The 22,781-nt window shown below is 40.2% G+C and overlaps 2 protein-coding genes across 7 annotated transcripts in view; both read left to right on the top strand.

Annotated features, from left to right (window-relative positions):
* LOC131474111 (inactive phospholipase D5-like) overlaps positions 1–8,415 on the top strand; it is a 42,721-nt gene extending 34,306 nt beyond the window's left edge. For all 3 annotated transcript variants that reach the window (XM_058651850.1, XM_058651852.1, XM_058651851.1), the window contains exons 3-10: positions 626–812; positions 1,287–1,395; positions 1,668–1,795; positions 3,200–3,397; positions 5,138–5,274; positions 5,389–5,554; positions 5,679–5,769; positions 6,359–8,415. In XM_058651850.1, coding sequence (XP_058507833.1) covers positions 626–812; positions 1,287–1,395; positions 1,668–1,795; positions 3,200–3,397; positions 5,138–5,274; positions 5,389–5,554; positions 5,679–5,769; positions 6,359–6,906 — 1,564 coding nt within the window. In that variant the 3' untranslated portion in view covers positions 6,907–8,415. The remainder of the gene's footprint in view (positions 1–625; positions 813–1,286; positions 1,396–1,667; positions 1,796–3,199; positions 3,398–5,137; positions 5,275–5,388; positions 5,555–5,678; positions 5,770–6,358) is intronic.
* Positions 8,416–12,384: 3,969 nt separating this feature from the next.
* On the top strand, positions 12,385–22,523 carry cfap36 (cilia and flagella associated protein 36). Of its 4 annotated transcripts, XM_058651269.1 has the most exons (12): positions 12,385–12,711; positions 14,039–14,103; positions 14,202–14,303; positions 15,739–15,853; positions 15,951–16,038; positions 17,412–17,571; positions 17,739–17,831; positions 18,333–18,438; positions 18,584–18,765; positions 19,914–20,078; positions 20,395–20,487; positions 21,616–22,523. In XM_058651269.1, the coding sequence occupies exons 1-12, from the start codon at positions 12,606–12,608 to the stop codon at positions 21,697–21,699; spliced, it is 1,359 nt and encodes a 452-aa protein (XP_058507252.1). In that variant the 5' UTR covers positions 12,385–12,605; the 3' UTR covers positions 21,700–22,523. The 4 variants fall into 4 exon arrangements, with proteins under 4 accessions (XP_058507252.1, XP_058507253.1, XP_058507254.1 ...); XM_058651270.1 differs by lacking the exon at positions 17,739–17,831; XM_058651271.1 differs by lacking the exon at positions 20,395–20,487.
* The last annotated feature ends 258 nt before the right edge of the window (positions 22,524–22,781 follow it).

The following is a 22,781-nucleotide window of genomic DNA, read 5'->3' as shown; positions in this document are numbered from 1 at the left end:
ACAGCTTTCATAGAGACGCTTTTTTCACACCATTAACCATTTAGGTTAGGGGTAATTTTTTTTATGAAAACAGCTATTTTGTGCTGCATGTAATCTTCTCAATTCGACACAGAGATTTGTTTTTCCACTCGTCATGATTTATATTGTGCCCGCCGCAGGTATAAGTGTATCACGTAGGACTGCTGATGATGACATGAAATGCACCATGTGATGGTGGTGTATATCAGAAACCGGCAGGAATACAGCAAATTTCCCCCTGACGAGGTGAAATTGAATCTGTACAGCTGACTGCTCCAACCATCAGCGTGCTCTTGTGCTCAGCTTTCGCCAGAGGCAATCTACAGTATATACGAGACACTAACGATGGTCTGGAAATCTCGATTTCTCGTATCAATATAATGATTCAGACACAGAGTCACAGCGATGCTTTGTTTGTCGTTGAGTAGTTTTTACTGACTATGAAAGGAATAAAATCATGCATAATTGCTTTGTAACAGACCGTGAACCTTGCATTCATTTCTTATTGTTTTACATGAATAAGTCTCTGTGGCCGGTTCTATTGAATTTAAAAATGTTTCTTCTCTCTTGTCCACTAACAACTTTTCTCTCCTTTTCTTTTCCACAGAGTGGTGCTTGTTGAAAACATCCCAGAAGACATCTCCTATTTTGACAATGGCACAGCCCACCTCCCTCTCTCAGTGGGGCTGTACAACTTACTGGACAAAGCTATCAGGGTTGTAGAGATAGTTTCCCCACTGTGGCTCCTGAACTCCTCTGATTATGAATCCAGCTTCCACCCTGCTGCCAAACAGGTAAAACCAGAGACCAGAGACGTTACTAAAGCTACGATGTGGTTTTGCTTTATTATACCACATTTTCCTCTTAATGGTGTCCGTCTTCACTCCACCTCTGCCCAGAGTTTTGGAATCACCTATAATGAGCAGATACTTTTCACTGAGAATAAACACAAACTCAGAAATGTGATCACGAGCCTGTGTCCGTCAGGTATAATTATTCAAGTCTTAAGATACAGTTGATCCCTATATGCAACCACAGCAACCATGCCTTAAAGGCCAAGTCCATGATCAGACTGCAGATTATATCAAAACACAGGACTCTTTTCCCAAGCACATCGTAGCTTTCACTTACCAGCACGTTCACAGGCTTCTATTATTTTGTGTTGTATTCTACACTCACTTTCATGGTCAAATTACAGTCTCTAATTAACCATAAAAACAAACAAAGATCTTTATCGTGGATGTTGTGTGTGTGTGTGTGTCCATTAGGGCAGAGCTCTGCTCGCCAGGCTGCAGGGGCTGAAAGCAAGAGGAGTCCAGCTGAAGATCTCCAGCGGCATGGTCGACTCCACTGAGCTCAGGATGCTCGCCAGACACGGTCAGCCCTCACTCTCACTGTATTATACATTCTGTGTGTCTGTTTGTGTTCAAACATGCCGCAGCCAAGCTCCTTCTGTTTAGTCTATCCTCTCTCTCCCTCCTGAGTCCATTCAGTATCTCATTCACTTTCCATCTTTTTCTTTTTTTATCCGTCTTTCTGTCTGTTGTTTGATTTCCCTCTGTGTTTCTCATACACTTGATCTTTTTTCTATGTTTGCGTTTCTCACTGCTTTCTCTGGAAACCTGTGTTTCTCTTTATCTCATTTCTAGACGCTGAGATCCATTATGTGAACATGACAGCGCTGACCAAAGGCCACCTCCTCTCCTCCTTCTGGGTGGTTGACAGGCGGCACATTTACATCGGGAGTGCAAGCATGGACTGGAGATCCCTGGCCACAGTACCATCACATCAAATAATACACACATAGCCTGTTCACACTGACATGGCTCCGGCATGGTTCCTGTTCTGCTCTGTTCAAACCAAAAATAAATTGGTTCAGAATCTGAAAAGTTGGTTCCCAGCAGGAAACAATACTGAAAATGGCAAAGGAAAGGAAGTACATGCAGTTGTGTCCATAAGAAACAATGTTTGGCTGCAATTTTCCTGCAATGTTGCCACTACTTCCACTCACGTTGTGCATTGAGCAGTGCCCTTATTTGATTTTGGGATGGTTCGCTGAGAACACTGAGGTTCAGAACAGAACCAGAGTCAGAACAGGAACTATGCTTTGTTTGCCGGTGTGAATGAGCTCACAGAAACACCCCATACTGTCCTGTACCACATTCATACATTAACATATTAAGATCCACACAAACCCACATTTGAGGAAATGAAACACTATGATCTCAGGTTTTTTAATTGTTTAAACTGTGCTGAAACACAGACTTTTCAAATTCTTACAGTTACAATCACCTTTTACATCATGTGTTACATATTCTATATAATCTATAAGCCACACACAAAAGTCCATTATACAGTGAATAACTGCTTTGACTCAGCAGTGAGGTTTACACGGGCCACAAAGGCTTTTTGTGAGAGTATCTTTTAGATAGATCACTTGATATTGATATGTTGGCGTGTGCCATATATGCACAACTGCTTCTTTTATGTAAACCATTTCAAATGACGACATTTGTATAGACAGGTTATGTCTTAAACCCCGCAGTATCTCTTGCTCAAGTAGTTGTAAATAGGGGAGTGGTGATAAGTCAGGGCATGCAAGATGGTGGCATCCAAAAATAGAAAGTCTCTGCACTTTCATCTCTCTCTTCAAAAAATCCAGACTCGTTTGTTTGGCTACTTTATCTATCTTTAGACACCCAAATATCCACGGGGGCTTTAAATTAGGACGATGAGTTGCAAAGGGCTCAGTGAGGCCAACTCACATTGTTAAATATGAGTTAAATGCAGTGCAGAGATTCTTCAACATAAAAAGCAATGTGGAGAATACAGTGTTTGTTTCCAGTGCTCGTATATTTGTGCTTTTGAGTCAGATAATAGGTAAAATAGATCGAATAAACTATTGTGTTTTATTATTTTACTTTGTGCATTTAAATGTGGACAATAAGAGGCAATAAAACTGACTAAAGACTAGTGTTTTTCAATTCCGTACTATTGCATAAAAGGAGAGTTTAGTGTGAGCACTAAGCAGGCTGGTTAAAATCACGTGGACAGGATATCTGATGGAAATTGGAATTTTTTTTTGTTACGGTGTTGAGAGTTATTACAAATATTTAAATGTAAATGTTGTCTGTCTCTGAAGTGACGGGATCTTACACAGGATTTGTTGTTTGTTGCCCAGAGGAAGGAGCTGGGTGTGATGGTGTACAACTGCAGCTGTCTGGCTCTGGACCTCCACAGAGTGTTTAGTCTCTACTGGGGGCTTCAGTATAGAGACTTCATCCCCTCCTTCTGGTCCAAGCGCCTTTTTGCTCTCTTCAACAAGCACGAGCCTCTGGAGCTCACTCTCAACAGCACCAAGGCCCAGGCCTACATCTCTGTGAGTGACTTTTTATCCAAGGGACACACTGAATAAAACTGTCATTTTCCAAAAAAAAATACAGATACTCTTTTGATTTATATCATCATTACACAAGCTTTTCTAAACGTTTGAACAAATATTGCAAGACACACCTACTTCAAAGATGTTCAGGTATCCCCCCACACCTGCACACACACATACATATGTATTACTCTTACTTTGTGTAAGAACACACAGCTTTTCAGACGCTTTGGTGTCAGTATTGTCCGCAAAAGTGATAGCCTTAGTAGTCATTTCATGAAAATGTACCCTCGGTGCCCACTTCTTTAGGTGCACCTACTGATCTACTTATTTAGGGTTTGAGGTTTGAGATCATAGAAAGACACAACCAACCAAGGTGTGCAGGTAGACCATGTCACATCACATCACATCACATCGAGCCCTTACGCTGCGGAGGATTTCACTGGACACTTTGATTGTATGAAGTGGCCAGTGAGTGTGTTCTCTCATATGCTATCACTGTTCCAAACTTAAAATAACTGTGTGGGTTTATCTTGGTTGTGCAAGCTTTTTAATTATCTGTCAAAATATTTGCTATGAGACAGTTTCCAATACAAATTTAGACACTGGTATGTGGGCTTGAAGCTAAGAGACGACACACACGCGAGCACAGCCACAGCTCTAACGGAGGTGACACGGGGGAGTACATTTTTCATACATACTGTAGAGCCTCTGCAGGAGTCTTTCAGCATCACCTGCTTCCTGGAGATGAGTGATGGTGATGTCATGCTATACCTGCAGCAGTACAGCAGTACCTGTGCAAGATGATGAATGTCAACACACACAAAAACACTCACAGCTAAACAAAAATGCACAGGGTACATCCATGTATGGTTGTCAAATTTAAATGTTGGGCTTTTACATTCAAGATGTTTCTCACATATAAAATACATACACAGGTTTGTGCAGCTTTCAAAGTGAGGACCCTCGTAGACATAATGCAGTCCCTCGCCTCTGACCTTAACTCTAACCCTAAAACCAGGTTTTAACCCCCAAAACGCCCTTTAAAGAAGCCAAAATATCCCCACTTTCCCAAAATGTTCTCACTCCATGTGGTTAATAGGTTTTTTGGTCCTCATTAGAGCTGAAACAAATACTCAATTAATCCATTATTACTCGGTTTGAAGTTTTTTTCATAATTAAAACAAGATTTCTGATTGTTTTAGCTTCTTAAATTCGAATATTTTCTTTGTTTCAAACAAAGAAATCATTAAAACTCAATCATTTTGGTTTGTGGACGAAACAAGACATTTGAGAACATCATCATTTCCAGCTTTGACAAACACTGATCAACATTTCTGACATTTTATGGACCAAACGATTACTCGATTTAATGAAAAGTGAAAATAATCGACAAGTTAATCGATTATGAAAATAAGAATATGGTTTACCCAGCTCTTCTTCTTAGGATACTGCATGGACTCCCATTCATTTCGATCCGTGTTTCCCAACCCTGGTCCTCAGGGAACGCTGCCCTGCATGCTTTAGATGTTGCCCTGCTCACACCTGATTCAAATGACCAGCTCGTCATCGGGCTCTGCAGAAGCCTGATAACAAGCTGATTCAGGTGTGGTGGAGCGGGGCAACATGCAGGGGAGTCTTAACCATAACTAAGCAAATTTACACAGTCCCTCGTTGCACATTTTCTGATCAGCCAACACCAAAGCTTGCTAATTGTCTTTCGTCTTCTGCCGACAGAGCTCCCCCAATGTTTTCATCCCCAAAGATCGCAGTAATGACCTAGAAGCCATTTCCTGGGTCATCCAAGAAGCTCGCCATTTCATATACATCTCCATCATTGATTACCTGCCTCTGCTCAGCAGCAGTGCCCTCAAGTAAGAACCGTGTCAGGCGTAATTCATCAAAAGCACGAATGCCTTGCTTTGATCTCTCTTGTGCATGCCCATCTGACGACGAGCCTGCAATTACTTGTCCGTGTATGTGCCAAGGTACTGGTCTCGCATCGATGGCCTTATCCGGGAGGCTCTGATTCTGAGGAAAGTGCGGGTACGGCTGCTGATAAGTTGCTCGGAAAAGACTCAACCACTTACTTTCAACTTCATCTGGTCCCTGAGGAGTCTGTGCATGGAACAGGCTAACTGTTCCATGGAAGCCGTAAGTACAAGGTCACACTGTACCACAGTATTTACAACTCTGGAGACACCCTTCATCAGTCCTTGCTGTACCAGCTGTGTCTCTGTGTGTGTGTCTCTGTGTGTGTTTGTGTCTGTGTGCGTAGAAGTTCTTCAACCCCAGAGTGCAGAGGGATGGCAGTCTCCAGGGAATAAACCATAACAGGTTCATGGTGACAGACAGAGCCATCTATTTAGGTGAGCTCATCGACTCTATGACCTCTGACACATTACACACATTTCATTTTCATGGATTTTAGAGAAATATTCCTGTATTTTTAAGACATTTGTTTTCTGTTTTAGAATTGGATACTGTATTTAGAGCTCAGATGCAGAGCTTGGATGAGATTAGTGAAGTTTAACATAAATACTGGTGGCAGGTGGAAACTTAAAAAGTATATTAAAAGTGTATGTAAGTATTTCCTCAGTGAAGAAATGGAAGCTGAGTGTTTTGTCACGTGCTTCTCTTCTTCAATGCTCGAGGTCATTTGAGGAGATTTGTTGATACTCACACATGCACAGTTCAAAGAATATGAAAACATATAAATGAGGGGAAATTGCCTTTGCTGAAGTGGAATTTAAATTTGAGTATATATGCATGGAATGTTCAACTGAAACAGATCCTCATTTTAAAATAAATGGAACTGCATATGCGGATATGTGTGGCAACTAACCATAGTATGGTATTGATCCGATCGTCTTTTCATCAGATGTGGGATTATGTGTATTCTGCTTGTTTTTCAGCGTCTTATTTATTGTGCTGTGATATTGTTTTGTGTCATCCTAGGTAACCTTGACTGGGTGGGGAATGAGTTTGCCTTTAACGCAGGAGCAGGTCTGGTGATCAGTCAGCCCGAGGGTGTTGAGGAGAGGAACTCCACCGTGGTGGAGCAGCTACGGGCCGCATTCGACAGGGACTGGTTTTCACGTTACACGCGCTCCCTGCAAGCCAATAAGGTCCCTGTCTGCAACAAGCACCAAATCAACAGGCTGGTGCCAGTCAAAGTCAGCCACATAGACAATGGAGCAGTGCCTATCAGAACAGGCCAACACAATATTGGACCCGCACCAATGAGAAACAGCCACAAAGACGACGGGCAGGTCTCAGTCAAGTCAAGGAACCATGACGACAGACTCGGCAAAAATGGACACCAAGGCAAAAATGGACTGTTGCCAATTATAGACAGTTACCAAGACCGGGGACAAGTGAAAATAGGTCACCTTGATGACAGACAGGTGCCAAACAGGGGTAATAACCATGACAATCCAATAGAGCTGCCCAGTCAGTCAGCTGAGAGCAGCGGCAGCAGAGAGATCGCCAATGGATCACTGTGACTGTGAAGCATGACCGAGTCCTTCTCACCAAAGACCACGTTTGAAGAACTGCTCTTTTCTGATGACAATGGACTTACAACACTGGGTGTTTGTAGCATTTTATTATTGTCATTTTGTAGAAAACAAACATTTAAGTTATATTCGATTTGCTGGACCTGATAAATAATTGGAGGAACTCAGGAAGGAAGGTAGATCCTCCTCTGCAGTCTGGTACTTTACGACTGACTCTTTATGAAAGAGACAAAACTGATTAGGATACGAGGAAATACTGATTAGTTTACTGTAATCATTTAAAAACGTGCCACTTATATAAATGTTTCCCCCCTCGTTGAGCAAAGGCAGCAGATGAAATTGCTTTGATTGCCTAACTATTATTACTTGAGTAATCACAGTCATCATTTATCGTCCTTTAAAAGGAAGATTTGCATTCCAATGCAGAGATGCTAGGCTGTACGGAGCTGCACGAGCTGCAGAAAGCATACAAGATCTGGAGTGGTGAAAGATTCATCACACAGCTTTTTGTGCGGTTGATCGCTGTACGTGCCTCAGATACTCCCCATCTATAATGGATTCTTTGAGCTCCTGGTTCACGTAACTGTGCAATGCAACAACAGCCTACTTAAAAAGATATACTACTACTATAACTTCAAACCTTCATCCAAGAACAAACCAGCCAGAAAACATCAATTGTATAGAAAGACTTGTATCTGGCTAAATGGAAGGAGGCAGCCTCGTTTGGCCCTAATTTAATAATTTATTCAATATCACTGGACACAAGAATACAAAGCATTACATACTAATAAATTGCCACTTATTGGGAGCAACTTTGTAAGACCCACAGTTAACGAACTGGAGCTGCAAAGCGATTGGTCAATTTATGTTGTAACTGTTCAGTGGGTGGAATTTAGTGGTACAAGCATGCTGGAGAATCCACAACGGCTTTTAAGTAACCAGAGCATAGTTTGGTTTGTCCACTCTGGGCTACCATAGGAATAATAATACCTACTAATGAAACATTTAGGAAATATTGTGTTCCATTTCTGCCATTACACACATTTAACCTTAATACCTAAATAGTGTACAGACACATCACATCATCTCAGTGTGTCGTATGTATCTCCACAGCAGGTGATGATGACGGTGCACGTATTCTGCCAAATATCTTCACAACATCACCCTTCATTACAATGCTTTACCCTGCAGGCAAAGGGGCTATTGATCTGATCCATGGAGATGATCGTAACTGGTCCCTTTTACAAATCATAGGAAAAGATGGTTATCTGTGGTATCCAGTGTTGTGACTTAATGAACAAATACTTAGGGATCAGTTTGAAGAAGGGGCCAGAGGCCTGTCAGCCAGATCAATACGATGAATTTTTAACAGAGCTTGACAGTTGCTGCAGTTTAACCTCAAGGACACTGTTGCCTGTGTAATGTCATGGCTGTGACAAATTACATATACAGTACGTTACCTTTCAACATATGGAATCAAACCTTAAAGGCATATTTCACCGTAAACACACAAATCCCTGTGAAGAATTAAATATATAATAAATATAAAAATGCAAAACAAATTACTCGCCACCCGCGACCGGTGCTCGCCACGACTGGTGCTTCTAGTTTTCACCAAAATGTAGCCATAGCAGTTTGAAAACTACATTCGATCATTGTCGTTACAGTCGGTTAGCGTAACTGTGAGCAAAGATGGCGGACACCGTGTTTACATTCTGGGAATGAAATCTCGTCCCCCTATGGGTGAATCTAAAAAGTGCGTAACTGTGCGGAACTGGCGTTGTAGTTTAAAAACTTGAACTTGAACTGACGTTTGCGATTTGCGTCATTTGACTCAGGGTAGGGCAAAATTGGAAAGGGAAAAAATTTTCTACAGCTCAGTGGAAAACTGCGGGAGGGAAGCACATTTAAAAAAAAAAAAATAGTGCTATTCTAGCAATACAAAGCCACATGCAAATCGGTGAAGTATTCCTTTAAAAATACTATATTGTTCGTAAAGAGAGGAAAGGGGTAATTTATAGCTGCAACTTTCATTTGCATTTTGAATGACTGCATGTCACCTTGAGACTTCTACCCAATCTTTCATACGAGTGCAACCTTTAGCAACAGTGCTTGCAGATTTATACAGTAGAGGCATTTTTAACTTCTGAAGCCATTAATCAAGGAAAACATAAACAGAGGGAGCTGCATAGCAACAGCTTGCAGGGTTTAATCAGTTCTTTGTCAAAATTATGTTCGCTGGATGGGTTAGTTAAATAATTCATTTCTGCTGGCAAACTGCAGACACACTGTCATTGTTGTAAAGTAATACCAAACTGAGGCAATGGGTTATATTGTCATCCCAAAGTCAATCTGATTTTTAAGCTCAAATGCCGTTCTGTCTTTTCAAACGTCTTCTCTAATTTCAAACAGCCGATTTTTCAGCTTCTGGATTCATTTTAAAACTCAACAAAACAATCAAATATGTAAATACAGGTTGTTGTTTTTTCTGACGTTTAGTGGACCAAATGGATTAATTGATTAATCTAGTTGTTAAACGGCAGCTTAAATGATAATGAAAATAATCGCCTTAAAATAATATAGAGTGAGATTTTTAGTGGACACAATTTAAGGTCTGATCATCAGTATGTCGTGTGTGCAGAAGAGTGCAGCACAGTCAGGTTTGTTTGTGGTGATAGAAGCCACTGCACAGACTCAGTGCTGTCATATGTGATCTTTGCAGCACAGACGTGCACTTGAACCACTCACACCAGTGGAATAGCAAACGTTTGTCAAGTCAAATACACTCATATGTTATCATCACGTATTCTGGTCATGATGGATATCTTCTGCCATCTAGAGGACGTCAAGAGAAGGAACATTTCTTCACACTAAATATGACACTGGTCTTTTTTTGTTCATAGTAAAAAAACAACAACATGTAAATGTGTCACTCTTACACACGAAACACACAATTAAATGTACTTTATTTGCTGCTGTATATGTGCACTTTACCTCCTATAAACTAATTCATGAATCAAACAAAGCAAACACGGCCACCAGTCATTTGTAGAAACGTGTATGTACACAGAATGAGTAGAAGTTGAAGAGTATTATCTCAATAACAGTGTCCATGTATTTTCTTGTAAAGCACTACTATGTCACCCATGCTGTGTTGCTTGTTATCTGACAGTTTATCTGTTCTTAGATACACTACATTATAATGCTATTATATAATATGTGGGAGTTATGGATGCTGCTAAAACACCCTCTAACCCAGGTGTGTGTGTGTACTTTGCTTTTTTTTTCTATTTAAAGAAACATTTCTGAGACGTTGACCTTTTTTGAGTTAGCATGGAAGAGGACTATACCTTTAATGCCTGAATTTGCAATAGAAAGTCATTGTAGATGTTGAGGTTTGAAATCAGCATCTGTTTACGAAAAGAAAATCCATGGAACAAAAACAGAAATGTCTCAATGTTACCTGTTATGCACTGACAACTGTACATCCCTTGAAACTCACTGGATTTGAGATAGTTGCATATTTAAAAAAAAAGAAAAGAAAAAAAGATGCTCACTAAAGGCTTTCAAATGTTGCCTATTTTTATCCTTTTTTTTTTATTATTTTATTTTTGGGCATGACTGTTGCTTGCATGCCTTGCCTTTATAAACTGTGCACAGTAGCCATGAGCCTTTCTGGAGATTATGATACCATAAACTCTTATATACCTTTAAAAATGCAGATGGAATGTATATTTACTGAATATCCTTGTTCATGCACACGACTGAATTGTTTGATCCCTACATTTTTACTCTTAATAAAAAATAAGTACTCTCAGCCTTTGTGTTTCTCCTCGTGTTTAGGTGTGAGTGACCTGGCGTTCATTAACACAAAGACTGTTGTTGATTAAAACAAAGTGGCTTACTGTACAAGTTAATCCTAAATGCATCGCTACATCGACCTGAAGCAAAGAAGCATCTTGTTGCTACAGGGACATTTTGCCACACTTTTGGACAGAAAAATGACCATTTATATATGTACATATATATATATATATATATATGTATATTCATCTCTGATTCATGGGTTTACACACCGCGAGAACCCCAGTGTGTTTATATCTAGAACTGCCTCTCACTCCTATTTAAAAAAAAAAAGCAATATTGCAGTATTCTATTTTTGGTTGCATCAGTTAAAATCAGGGGCAATTAGGCAACTGTGAATAAAGTTTAAGATTAGGGTGAATAGAGGCAAGGATTAAATATGAGATTGAGTGTAGTGACATGGTAAGGGAGGACAATCTAGAAGAAAACAGTAATGCAACATAATGGAAATAAATAACCAAGAACAAGGGAGGAGGAGAAGAAATGACACCTATAGAACCATGAAGATTTATGAAGTGTTGCATAATGGTTCCAGAAGAAGGCAGTAATGCAACAAAATGGATAATCGCTGCCATTACTAACTAACTAACTAACTAACTGAGAGACTGACTAGTCAGAGTCTACATTTATGAATATAGCAGTGTAGTAATAAAGCAAAATACAAAATTCATGTATCTGTACTTTTTTATTAATATTTCTAGAAACTTTTACTCCACTACATTTCCTCTAACTATCTTTGTTACTCATTACTACCAAATACAATCAGAGTTGGTCTGTATTTATATAGAGCTTTTCTAGTCTTGATGAGCTGCTTTACACTAGAGCAGTGGTCACCAACGTGGTGCCCGCGGGCACTTGGTAGCCCGCGAGCAGCCAGCGAGGTGCCCGTGGGCTCATTTCACTTCACCTCACTTGCATGTATCCAAATGATCACTGAGTAAAATGTCCTGATATTGTTTATAAAAACTGTGATAATCATTAGGAGTAAGCACTGGATTTAATGTGTATGCAATTAAATGCATAATATTCATCATTTAAATGGTAAATTGCATAAAATGTTAATATGGTAGCCCTCCATATTATTCTCTACCCTTCAGGTAGCTCTCGGTCTCAAAAAGGTTGGTGACCCCTGCACTAGAGTTTTGACATTCAAACATCTGTCATATCCATTCACACACACTGCAACATGGGGTTAAGTGTCTTGCTCAGGGACACATAAGGACTAGCAGAGCCAGGAATTGAACCCACAACCTTCCAGTTGAACAGCAACTTGCCCTATCACTGAGCTACCATGGCCTAACTCCTCACTTTTTAAACACTTTTACCTCTAAAAGTCATTTTATATCAGAAAATTACTTTGGATACTTAAGTACAGTAAATGTCATATACTTTACTTTAACTAAAGTAATATTTTAAAAAGTGACTTCAACTTCTACCAAAGTCATTTTCTGGTAAGACGCTTCTACTTTCACTCAAGTATCCCTCACTGGAATATACTGTATAACTTGACATGTCTGGACCAGAGCCTGGACTCAAGCAGCAGCTCACTGACGTAACTGTTACCCTGGCAACCGATTAGGCGTCATCACTCTCGCCTGCAAATTCATGAGTTCGCATATTGTCTCATCTCCCTCTCGGAGACCGTCCTGTGAATATGGCGAGGAAGTGCAGCTGAGTCGCAGTTTATGAGGCAAAATAAACCAGATGTCTGTTCTCGTCTCTTCGGGCTGTTTGTGTTCGTGTCGACCTGAACAACATCACCGTGCGAAGACTGTTGTTGTTGTTGTTGCCGCTAACGTTCCTCCTCCTCAGCTGCAGCCAACATGGCTGAGGATGACTGTGAGTGGGTTGTGGAGAGCATCGTTGGCTACCTGGGAAGTCCCGAGTGGATCATTCCTGTCACGGATTTTATGGAAAACAAATGCACAGGTAACAAATACAAACACTGAAGCTCTTGAACGTGTACCTACACAGTAACGTGAACTCCAAATACGCTGCGGTGGCTAAGCTAGCTAGCTAACTTGTGCCTGTTTTGACTGTGTTTGACGTTGTTACAGAACATTTAATGGATTTTACCGCCTGATAAATCCAAACTTTAACGAATATGTTGAGTTAATTGGAATTTCAAGAAGTCTGTTTCCTCATTTAGCCACAGAAGAAACACTTTATGTTGAAGATGTCTGTCTGATATGCAAAACAGTCAGCTGGACTAGCGATGGGACGCGCCACCTTTTTGTGTGCCGATACCGCAAACTCGACTATCTACCGATATTAGTCATTTTTTTTTAAGTATTCTTTTTAACTATGAATCTTTCAAAAACACATTTGTGCTGCGTTGACACAAATTCTCCAACTGTGTAACAAATGTTGTTCTCCGGAAAAAGAAGAAATGACTCTGTGCAGAGTGAAACATGCAGTATACTGTACATGATCTTTGCATTGTGTGATCCAGTGATTTGGACCAGTATCGGACCAATACCGATTTCCATCCCTTAGCCATTAAATACCTCATGCTGTATTTAAACACTGTTGAAATGTTATTTGTATTTATCAAGAGTCACGCTTCAGTTTTATATTATCTATAAAGTAGTAGTAGTAGTAGAGTAGTGACTGTCATAAGTGTCCGTCAGATGAAAACACAGAAATTTATTCAAAAATGTATTCATCGATATTGTTCAAACTCTTCAGGACACACGTATGAAAAACAATATAACAAACTAGCTAGGACAACTAGAGATAGGCAATAATTCAGTATCATATATTGTGATTTAGGTTTTTTCACTATTAATACAACAAAGTTTATGCACTATACAAACACACATTGAGACACAATGCGTAAATGATCTGGCATTTATTGCCTTAATTATCGTGATTCAAAAGTGTTTTTTATCCTGATAAATTAAAATCTAATGTACAATGAGCATACTTTCAATCGATCAATTTATTTTCAGTTAAAACTGAACGGCATACAACTCATGCACATTTACACTGTGTGTACACTATGTTTAGTTTAGTGTGTTTAGCTGGTTTTATGCGTTTTGTTTGCACGTGTTACAAAGTGCTGTGTGTGCTTCTCCGTGGTTTTGTTTGTACATCCTCATGCTATACTGTACATCTTTTATGTTATGATTCATGAATCCATCAAAGTATTCATAATATTTGGACATGTGTGTTATGTTAAGCTAAGGCTACCAGTGTTTTGCAAATGTGTCTCAACAATGAATAAATAACTTTATTCATTTGGTCTTGTTTTTAGTTTTTGATGATGAAGATGAAAATAAGTTGTCCTACACAGAGATTCACCATCAGTATAAGAAACTGGTGAGTACAGTCTTTGCATTTCCTCATGGGTGGTTTTATGTTGATTACACACTGCGGAGTGTCTGTTGCTCATTAATGAAACTGGAATAACATTGCAGGTGGAGAAGCTGTTAGAGAATTATATGCAGGAGGTTGGGATCAATGAGCAGCAGTTCCTGGATGCGTGTACATCTCCTTTTGCCAAGTCCAGAACTCTGCAGGTATCACTCTTCACACACACCACTGTCTGCCTGCCACTTACTGAAACTCCAGTTTGCATCGGGATGGGACGATACCACTTTTTTTGTGTTAGATGCCAATACCGATATCACTAACTCGAGTATCCACGGATACCAATATTAGCCCGATACAGTCATGCTAGAGAGGATGCTTTAAAAGGACAACAAAGTGAACTTAACTTCATACAACATGTTTGTCATACAACTCCTTGTGCCGTATAGATTGGAGGGTTGCGTCGGGAAGGGTGTAAAAAAGCAAATATGTGGATAACCTGTTGTAGAGAGGGAGAAGCTGTTATTGCTGTTATATAAAGGAACGTTTTGCATTACCCTGAGAGCCCATACTGTCACTGCTACTGCAGATGAAATTGGAAGATGTGTCTTTACAGTTATCCTAGAGATGAATTACAATTAACATGTGTTAGTGTTAAGATATTTACTTTAATCCTGCACCAGCTACAAAATTCAGGTGTTCAGAAATCCCACACTGGCAAGATATAAGTAGATTTAGAAGAAGATGATTCTAATAGATTTTATTTGAAGTTTTGCTAGGGGGTTGAGAAAACAGTTAAATGTGTATATATATATATATATATACGTATATATATATATACGTATATATATATATATATATATATATATATATATATATATACATGTGTATATCCTTTATTTACCAGGAACAAAAGCCTCACTGAGATTAAACGTCTCTTTTCCAAAAGTGACCTGGCCAAGAAGGCAGCACAATGTGGTCACAGATTACAACAACACAAACTGACATATACAACTATCACACACAACACAGCATCCAACTAATGTAATGCAGCATCAAGGACAAAACCACTTATTATACAGGTGCAGTTCCTAAAATGATCTTGCAAAGAATTTAAAAGCAGTCACATCCACCAAAAGGAGTTTCCGTCACGATCCCCCAAAATCGACTCAAACTCCTCCACTGAGAGCTTTTCTGATTATTTCAGACGAGTTTGTAAGTTATTCTATGTTGAAAGAGCAGTATATTTAAGTATTATTTAGTATATTTAGCAGTATATTTGGTTTCTGCACATGTAGGTAGACAGAAAGGGAGGAACTAGGCCCTATACACGTCTTATCCTACATCTTTGTTTCTTACAGATCTGCACACATATCACACAGTAATCATTTTAAATGTGTTTTTTGAATGACAATGAGAAGAGTGAGCAGTGGCATACAGGATACAATGATGTATGCCATTTCCACATCCAGTGATAAAACATAAAAGCGCAACAGTACACAGTGTCTTATTTTCTTTAGATACTGTTCAGGGGCATTCGTGAACAACAAATCAACATAATCCAGTAGAACAGCAGCCTGTTCATAATGTCATTCATTCGTCCTGTGGGTGAAATGACGTTTCATTGTCTTCTATGTTGTTCAGTCGGTGTTTCAGCCAGTCCTGGCCACAGACGACTTCCAGCTGTTTCGCTCACTGATGGTTCAGAAGAACACTGAGCTGCAGCTTCAAGCCCTCCGGGTTATCAAAGAAAGAAACGGTACGCTGGACAGACCTAAATGTACACACGACTGATATACAGTTGCTGCAAGTGATAAGCCTTTTGTAAATGTGTGTGTGTGTGTGTGTGTGTGTAGGGGAGCTCCCAGAGTGTCTGACTGATGGTGTGGATGTGATGACGGAGTTAGAGCAGCAAGAGCTGAAGATCCTGCAAGAGGTTCTCAAGTGAGTCTCTCTCTCTCTCCATCTGTCTTTCTCTCACTCAAAGACACAAATGTTATTTGTGCATTTTATTTATTTGACATATATATAATATATATATAGGCAACTTAATTAGTTAATGAATCAAGTAGTTCAGTCATAATTTAATGAGATGTGAATTTTGTGTTCATGTTTTCTTTCATTGCCTGTATGTGCCCAGCTTTCTAAAAGCTCCTGCCACTGCTCTCTAATGGGATTTTGCAAGTGGCAGCCTCAATAAGTAGAACACATTGAGTCTAATGGGGCCTCAGTTAAGCTCCTTAGGGTCCAGCTAATTTAGGTTGGAGAGATTGACACTAAACAAGCAACTAAGAAAATAGTCATTTTATCTCCCTTTGTCTTGCCGGGGTCATTTGGCTGCTGATCAGCAACTGTTTTATCCAGCATTTCCATATATGTCAGTACTGGCTAAGGTTCATCTCAGTTTCCTCTGAAAACAAATGTATTTGAGTTTAAGGTTGAATTTATATTATTTATGAACATGAACGCAAGAGTATAACAGGTTACTTAAAACAGTGATTCTCACATTTTCTATGTGGGGATTAACTTTTTGAAGACGAGAATTATTTTTTACTTAAAACCCATTTTTTTCAGACATTTCCAAGAGATATGTTTGATAAATGAATCACAACTTCATATTATGCATGCTATGAAATCCTGAAAATGTATTTATTTGGTGTCCACGCTCAAAAAGATCTCAGTGGGAATGACTGAAGTAACTCAGTCAGTCAACACGATGCTGTTTTAGCCACATAAGCAGACATGCTTGTGTTTAAAATGCTGAAATGCAGCTTTACAGTCATATCCTCAGTATCACCACACTGCTCTTGCTGACATACACAAAAGCCAATTACTCTAAAGCATATTTCATTTTCATTAATCCCACATTCCTGGCTCCAGCTGGATAAGCATCTGAGCATCTTTGAATCTGATCCTCAAAATGAGAGGATACACCATCTACTTCTCGCTCTTTTACTCAGTCTCTCCCTCTGCCTGTACCTGCTGGTAAATCTCCTTTAAGACAATCAAAGTTGTTAGATAATTCAGTTAAAGGATTTGCATGTGGTGCCCTGGAGAGCAAGCCTACACCACATGGAAATCCCTGATGTTCCTGTCTAATTCTACTATCTATTCCACTGATGCCAGACGTTTGAACGGCTAAATGAACAATACCATCACTTGCTGAACCCAAGATTAACATGGCTGTTATCACACCTGGGATTCTGGACATGCACACATGCAAATGTAGCAGGATCATTGTACAGGGATCGCTTTTTATAGACTGGGCCCAGGCCTCAGTTTTGAACTGTTCTTCTCTCCCGCTGCTCTGACGTCAGAAAATCAAAAGAGGAATATGATGAACAAATGAGCAGGAGGCTGCTGTTAGAGGAGGAGCTCGGTTCTACCTCCAGCTGCTGCCCAGATAAGCCAATGGCCGAGGGCATTGAATCCACGAATGCCATTTCTGCCTCGAGCCAGCAAAGCAACACTGCCAAGGTAAGACATCACCAACTGTTGCTGCAGATCAGGATCTTTGAATCAGCCAAACTGTCGGAGCATACATGAACATACAAGTGCTGCTCAAACACAAAACTCAATACCCCCCCCCCCCCCCCCCCATGTCAAACTATATGTCACTAATGTGGTATTTATTTCATGTAAAGGCCAAAGCTGAGGAGAGTGGTGAAAACAGCAGCATCAGTAATGGTCACCACACACCACTATTGAATGGAAACACTGCCACTGAATATAATCTGGTAATTTTAAACAGCCGTGTGTATGTACGCCACAGTTTCCGGCTCGGTCTGAGTATGCATCCATTCCATTTGAGGAGTGGTACACCTGCTTTTGTTAATTTGTTAAATAAATAAAAAAAAAAGTGGACTTTCTCTGATACCAGAGATACTTTCAAAACCTAGGTGTTCCTAGTGCATCCTGAGGACGCACGGAAACTGTTTCATAGCCTCCTGTAGTCCTGTCGTGGCTTTGTAGAGTTAATGCTTGTAAATTAGTTTGCACATGTTCAGTAGTAAATCAAAATATTTGCTGCAGGGAGACCGGGCAGTGTTGCATTTTAGAGCAAGACGGTCACGTCCTCTGGAAAAGTCTCCAATGTGAAGCCTGCGTTGCAAAAATTGATTTTCAAGAAAGTAAAAAAAAATTATTTTGCTTATTTCTAGGCTGTTTTTGTATTTCTTTTTGTTGTAGCGATTGTATCTGTGCAGCATGTGTCAATATCTGTGGCTCATTTCCTCCAGGTAAACGGTAACCCTGTCAGAAAAGAGGAGCGGAAGACCGCTGTCCCTGCAGGTGGACAAGAGAACGGTGCAGCTAAAAGCCAGGCTGCATCTAAATTCAACCCAGGTAACTCACAAGTGTAATGTGTAATTAAAACTCCCATTGACCACTACCTCTTTCAAATCCTCATTATAAGGCCATTTATAGAGTGAGGATACATTGTATTTACTCCACCAAGAGCTGCTAAACTGATTTGAGCATGCATGTTCAGATTTTGGCAGTAGCAGTGTGGAGTCCAGAGTTCTTCCAGCAGTGAGAGCTCCAGTAAGGTGCGGCGAGACCTCTGTCAGTGCCAGTCTACACACCAAGGAGCACAGCAGCAGCAGCCAGACTGCAGTAGAGTCATGGCTCGAGGAGGCACACAGAGAGGCCGGCTTCTCTAAACCGTTTACTGTGAGTCTGTGATCCAGCTGCATCTCAAAAATGACTGAGCAGAGGCCTTCATACAAGCTTGTTTCAGCAAAAAACAATACAAATAGCACAACAACCTACGATTTAAACAAACATTTCTACAAAATATTTTCTTGTCTGGACCCTTAATGTCCCAAAAATCTGAAATTCCCTTTGTCTTTTTTGTTGTTATTACTTTCTTTCTTTCTTCACTTAACCATTGTGAGATGTGAGATGAAGTCACATTTTTATTAAGGACATAATGCAGATAGCATTATGAACAAAACACCAGGCATGTGCACTGTGTCTGTCGCTATCAGGGATTTAGGTTTGACTGAGATACTGTGTTTGTTCTCTGAGCTCTTTTTAGCACATGAACGCAAATAGTTAAGCTCAGAGAAAACACTTTCATTCTTTTTTTCTATTTGAAATTTGTGGCGTCAGTTATTCATGGTTTGGACCCCTCGATGACCTGGTTAACCCTTTAACACCGAACATATCGCAGACGACATGTTTGCGCAAGCATCATTTGCATTATTATAATTATGTGACCGTTTGTGCTATCGGAAAAATGCCAACAGTTTCTAAAAGCTGAGAAGTTGCACGTCAAAGCCAACGTGTGGTTAATACAGTCATTTTGCTCCCACTGTTGCAGGAAGTCGGCGAATCAGCTCTTTGTCACCAGAGAGGAGAGAGTTGAAAAAAACGCTTATACATAGTTTCCATTTTTGGGCCTGTTTTTGTACATTGAGACAAAAACACAAACAAATGTAATTTGTAATTTAAATATGTTTTAAATTGTTAATACCCCACTTTAACATGCAGTAAATTGTAAGTAACTGCCAGATATTACCAGACTTATTCACAGGACATTTTTATGGTTTTCAATAAGCGAGAAAAAAAGGGCTTAGGTATTGACTGATCCAATGACCTGTATAGGTTTGAACTCTCCCAGTCTGTCCTGAATGCGTCGTCAGATCCAATCACAAGAACCATGAACGCAGTCCATCCTCAGGATAGCTTAGAGACGAACTGTCCCCTCCACTGATGTTGTCTGATGTTGTCTTCTTTACACACTAATTAGGTCTGAACGGGGCTTAGGTTGTACTTACACTTCACCTGTCTCACCCTCACCTCCTCGTCTCCCGCAGGAGTTGACAGCGTCTCAGCAGGAGCAGCTCCAGCAGAGGGCAGTGTACCTGCGGCAGCAGCGAGACAAGCTGCACGCACTGAAGAAAGAACAGCAGAAAACCAAGCAGACTGCCTCCTCAGATGAGGCTCCCTCCAGCCCCACACCAGCGCCTGCCACCACCCCGGTAAAATCACAGTCTGCTCCTTCCAGAAAAGGGTCAAAGGTCGGGACTTGTAGGCAGATTGAATACCTTGAAACATAGAAGCATTTCTGTGGCTGATGAATCTTATCGTGACACCATTAGATTGTGCCAGGACCTGATATTTTAGAATGGAATATTCAGCTCAAATTGAATTTGTGATAATAATTCTTCTATATGATTTCTCATTTATTTCTTTGTTGCACCCATTTTACACCTGTTTTTCTTTTTTCTTTCCTTATTTATTGGGTTCTCATTCTTTCCCCTCCCCCCTCTGCCTGTGTTTAACTTGGTCTGTCAGGAGGCAGTGGGACAGTCCCAGAGGAATGGGACCTGTCCCCCTCCTCATCCTCTTCCTCCAGCACAAAACTCTACTAACCCCTCCAAACAGAAGGTGATCTATTGGCTGCCTCTCCCTGATGTGTGCTCACTTGATGGCTGACGTGTTGCTGTGTAGTGCGCCGCTCTCCCCCTTTGTCTTTGTTGTGCTCTGTCCCTTTAATTCCTGCAGCCTGACCTCATTTACTTGTGTTAATTGCATATTAAATTCCCAAAATTAATTATTTATATATACAGATATTTAGCACTCACTGGGAAAAAAAACCCCAGGCTATTGTGATGAAAGCTTTCACTTTTGCATCTATATAAAACTATATGAATATCATCATTTACCTTGTGGAACGCCATTATGAGTGTGGTGTTGACACGTTTCAAACATCTGCTGCTTTTATTTAGTTTGACAGTTAAAGGTCCAGTGTGTAAGAATCAATGACCTCTAACAGTGAGACTGTAGATATTGACAAACAGATGATTCTAAAGCTGTGTTTCCATCATGATACAGTTCAGTTTGGTACAGTACAGTTCAGTTTGGCACAATAAAGCCCTCGGTCCGGCTAGCGTTTCGACTGAGAGCAGTACCTTTACTTGGTAGGCGGGATGTGGGCTGTGCCCGACAGCTACTGACAACAACATCGAACGTGACCCAACAGACAACAGAGGACATCCAGCAGTCCAAGGGAAGGGTACCGAACAATGGAATGGTTGGGGCTGGTTATTTTGGTATTATTTCTAATAGGAACACCAAAAAAATATGTACTGTACAGAACTGAACTGTTCCATAATGCTCAGTCCTTCCTTTTCCTTTTGGCCTTTGCATACCAGAATGGTTGTTCCTATTTGTTTGCATTGTAAACTTCTGTTTTAATACAAATGCTCTGGTTGATGTTTCTTTTTGAGCTGCTGTAGAAACCTGGCGGCCTCTTTAAAGCAAGGCCCCTACAGTACAAGATGTTTATTCTGAGGCTATGAAAAGCAAACAAAAGCTATTATACACTTACAAACATTATATTTCTACCAGTAAACCCTTCTAAATGTTACACACTGGACCTTTAATGTACTTCTACAGGTGTGCTTTGTTGTATTTTAGACCTCTTCCTCAACCTCAACATTTGATCAGAAACCACTGTTGGTGGTGATCATCATGTTATCTACCAGGTCGCTGACTCTTGGTCTCTTAACACAGGAGATATCTGCTGAGGAGAGAAAGAAGCTCCAGAAGAGAAAACATCTGGCTGACAAACTGAAAGAGGAAGTGATCAAGAAATAACACCCCCTCCCTCCTCCCTCCTCCCTCCAACTGCTAGTATTCTTGTTCACCTTTGCTCCTGGAATCAAACACATGACTTCCTTTGCCACCAGGCAGATAATTCACTACATATAAACACATTTCATGGTGGGGTTTTTTGTGTGTGTGTGTCCCAGATGATATATAAAAGGTATGAGAATTTCTTTTCATGGCCATGTACCTTGTTTTTACTGAATGTACCAGAATGGGTCAGTCTCCACTCTTTACCTGTAACCAGGGTATTCTCAGACCTGTTTGATCAAAAACATGAGGCCAACTGAAATGCACAGAGACCAGTCAGACAATATGCTGCTAATGTAACTAGGCTGACGCACAGCACCCGTTATGGCTTTGATTTGACTTTTACTTTCATTCCTTTGCCACCAAGTGGGCAATATTTACTCTTGACAATTTGGACTGTCCAAGATTAATGAGTGATATGTCCTCAACCAATAAACCCTGTAGTAAATCAGCGAACGATGAGAGTCTCATGTTAAGGTGAACGCATCGTTTGCCGGGTATCGTCTACCGTCATGTTTTCCTCCGCTGTGAAGATTCACGGAGGGAAGAGTCAGCGAACACTGTAGCAGCTCATTGTAGCCGGTGAGCGATGTGGACGTGATCACAACCAAGTCATCGCGAATACGTTCACAAACAGGCGGCCAAGAGAAGAGCATGTCGCTTTCTACTAGGAATACCCTAATCTGCAGTCTTCACTTTAAGCAGTCATGATGCAGTTTCTATGTAATATTATAATATTGTAATATCGAGTATGCCGTTTAATAAATCACATTTTATAGAAACTATGTTGGGATGCCAGAGTTTGACTGTACGGAATCTGAAGCTATGTCTATGTGTTACACTTTTCATTTCATATATGACTTTAAGACATTTTCCAGCAATTTAATGGATAATGAGCCTCGATTTCTCCCCTACAAATCAAACATCAAAAATCCTTATTTTAGGAATTGCCTATATCTATATAGAAGTAACATCTTCAGAGTCTGGTGAGAGATACTTCCAAATCTAACAATTTGAAACTAATAAAAAAATATTCTATCCCT

This window comes from Solea solea, chromosome 15 (genome assembly GCF_958295425.1).
Source record: "Solea solea chromosome 15, fSolSol10.1, whole genome shotgun sequence".
In the NCBI taxonomy this organism is placed as follows: Eukaryota; Metazoa; Chordata; class Actinopteri; order Pleuronectiformes; family Soleidae; genus Solea; species Solea solea.
The sequence above is the reverse complement of the archived record's forward strand: the minus strand, read 5'-3'. Positions and strand labels throughout refer to the sequence as shown.

Bases quoted from the DNA above. Each gene is read 5' to 3' on its own strand.
- cfap36 (XM_058651269.1), top strand. From the start codon at position 12,606: ATGGCTGAGGATGACTGTGAGTGGGTTGTGGAGAGCATCGTTGGCTAC. The intron at 16,039-17,411 runs GTGAGTCTCTCT...CTCTGACGTCAG, and splicing joins ATCCTGCAAGAGGTTCTCAA to AAAATCAAAAGAGGAATATG. The intron at 17,832-18,332 runs GTAATTTTAAAC...CATTTCCTCCAG, and splicing joins CTGCCACTGAATATAATCTG to GTAAACGGTAACCCTGTCAG.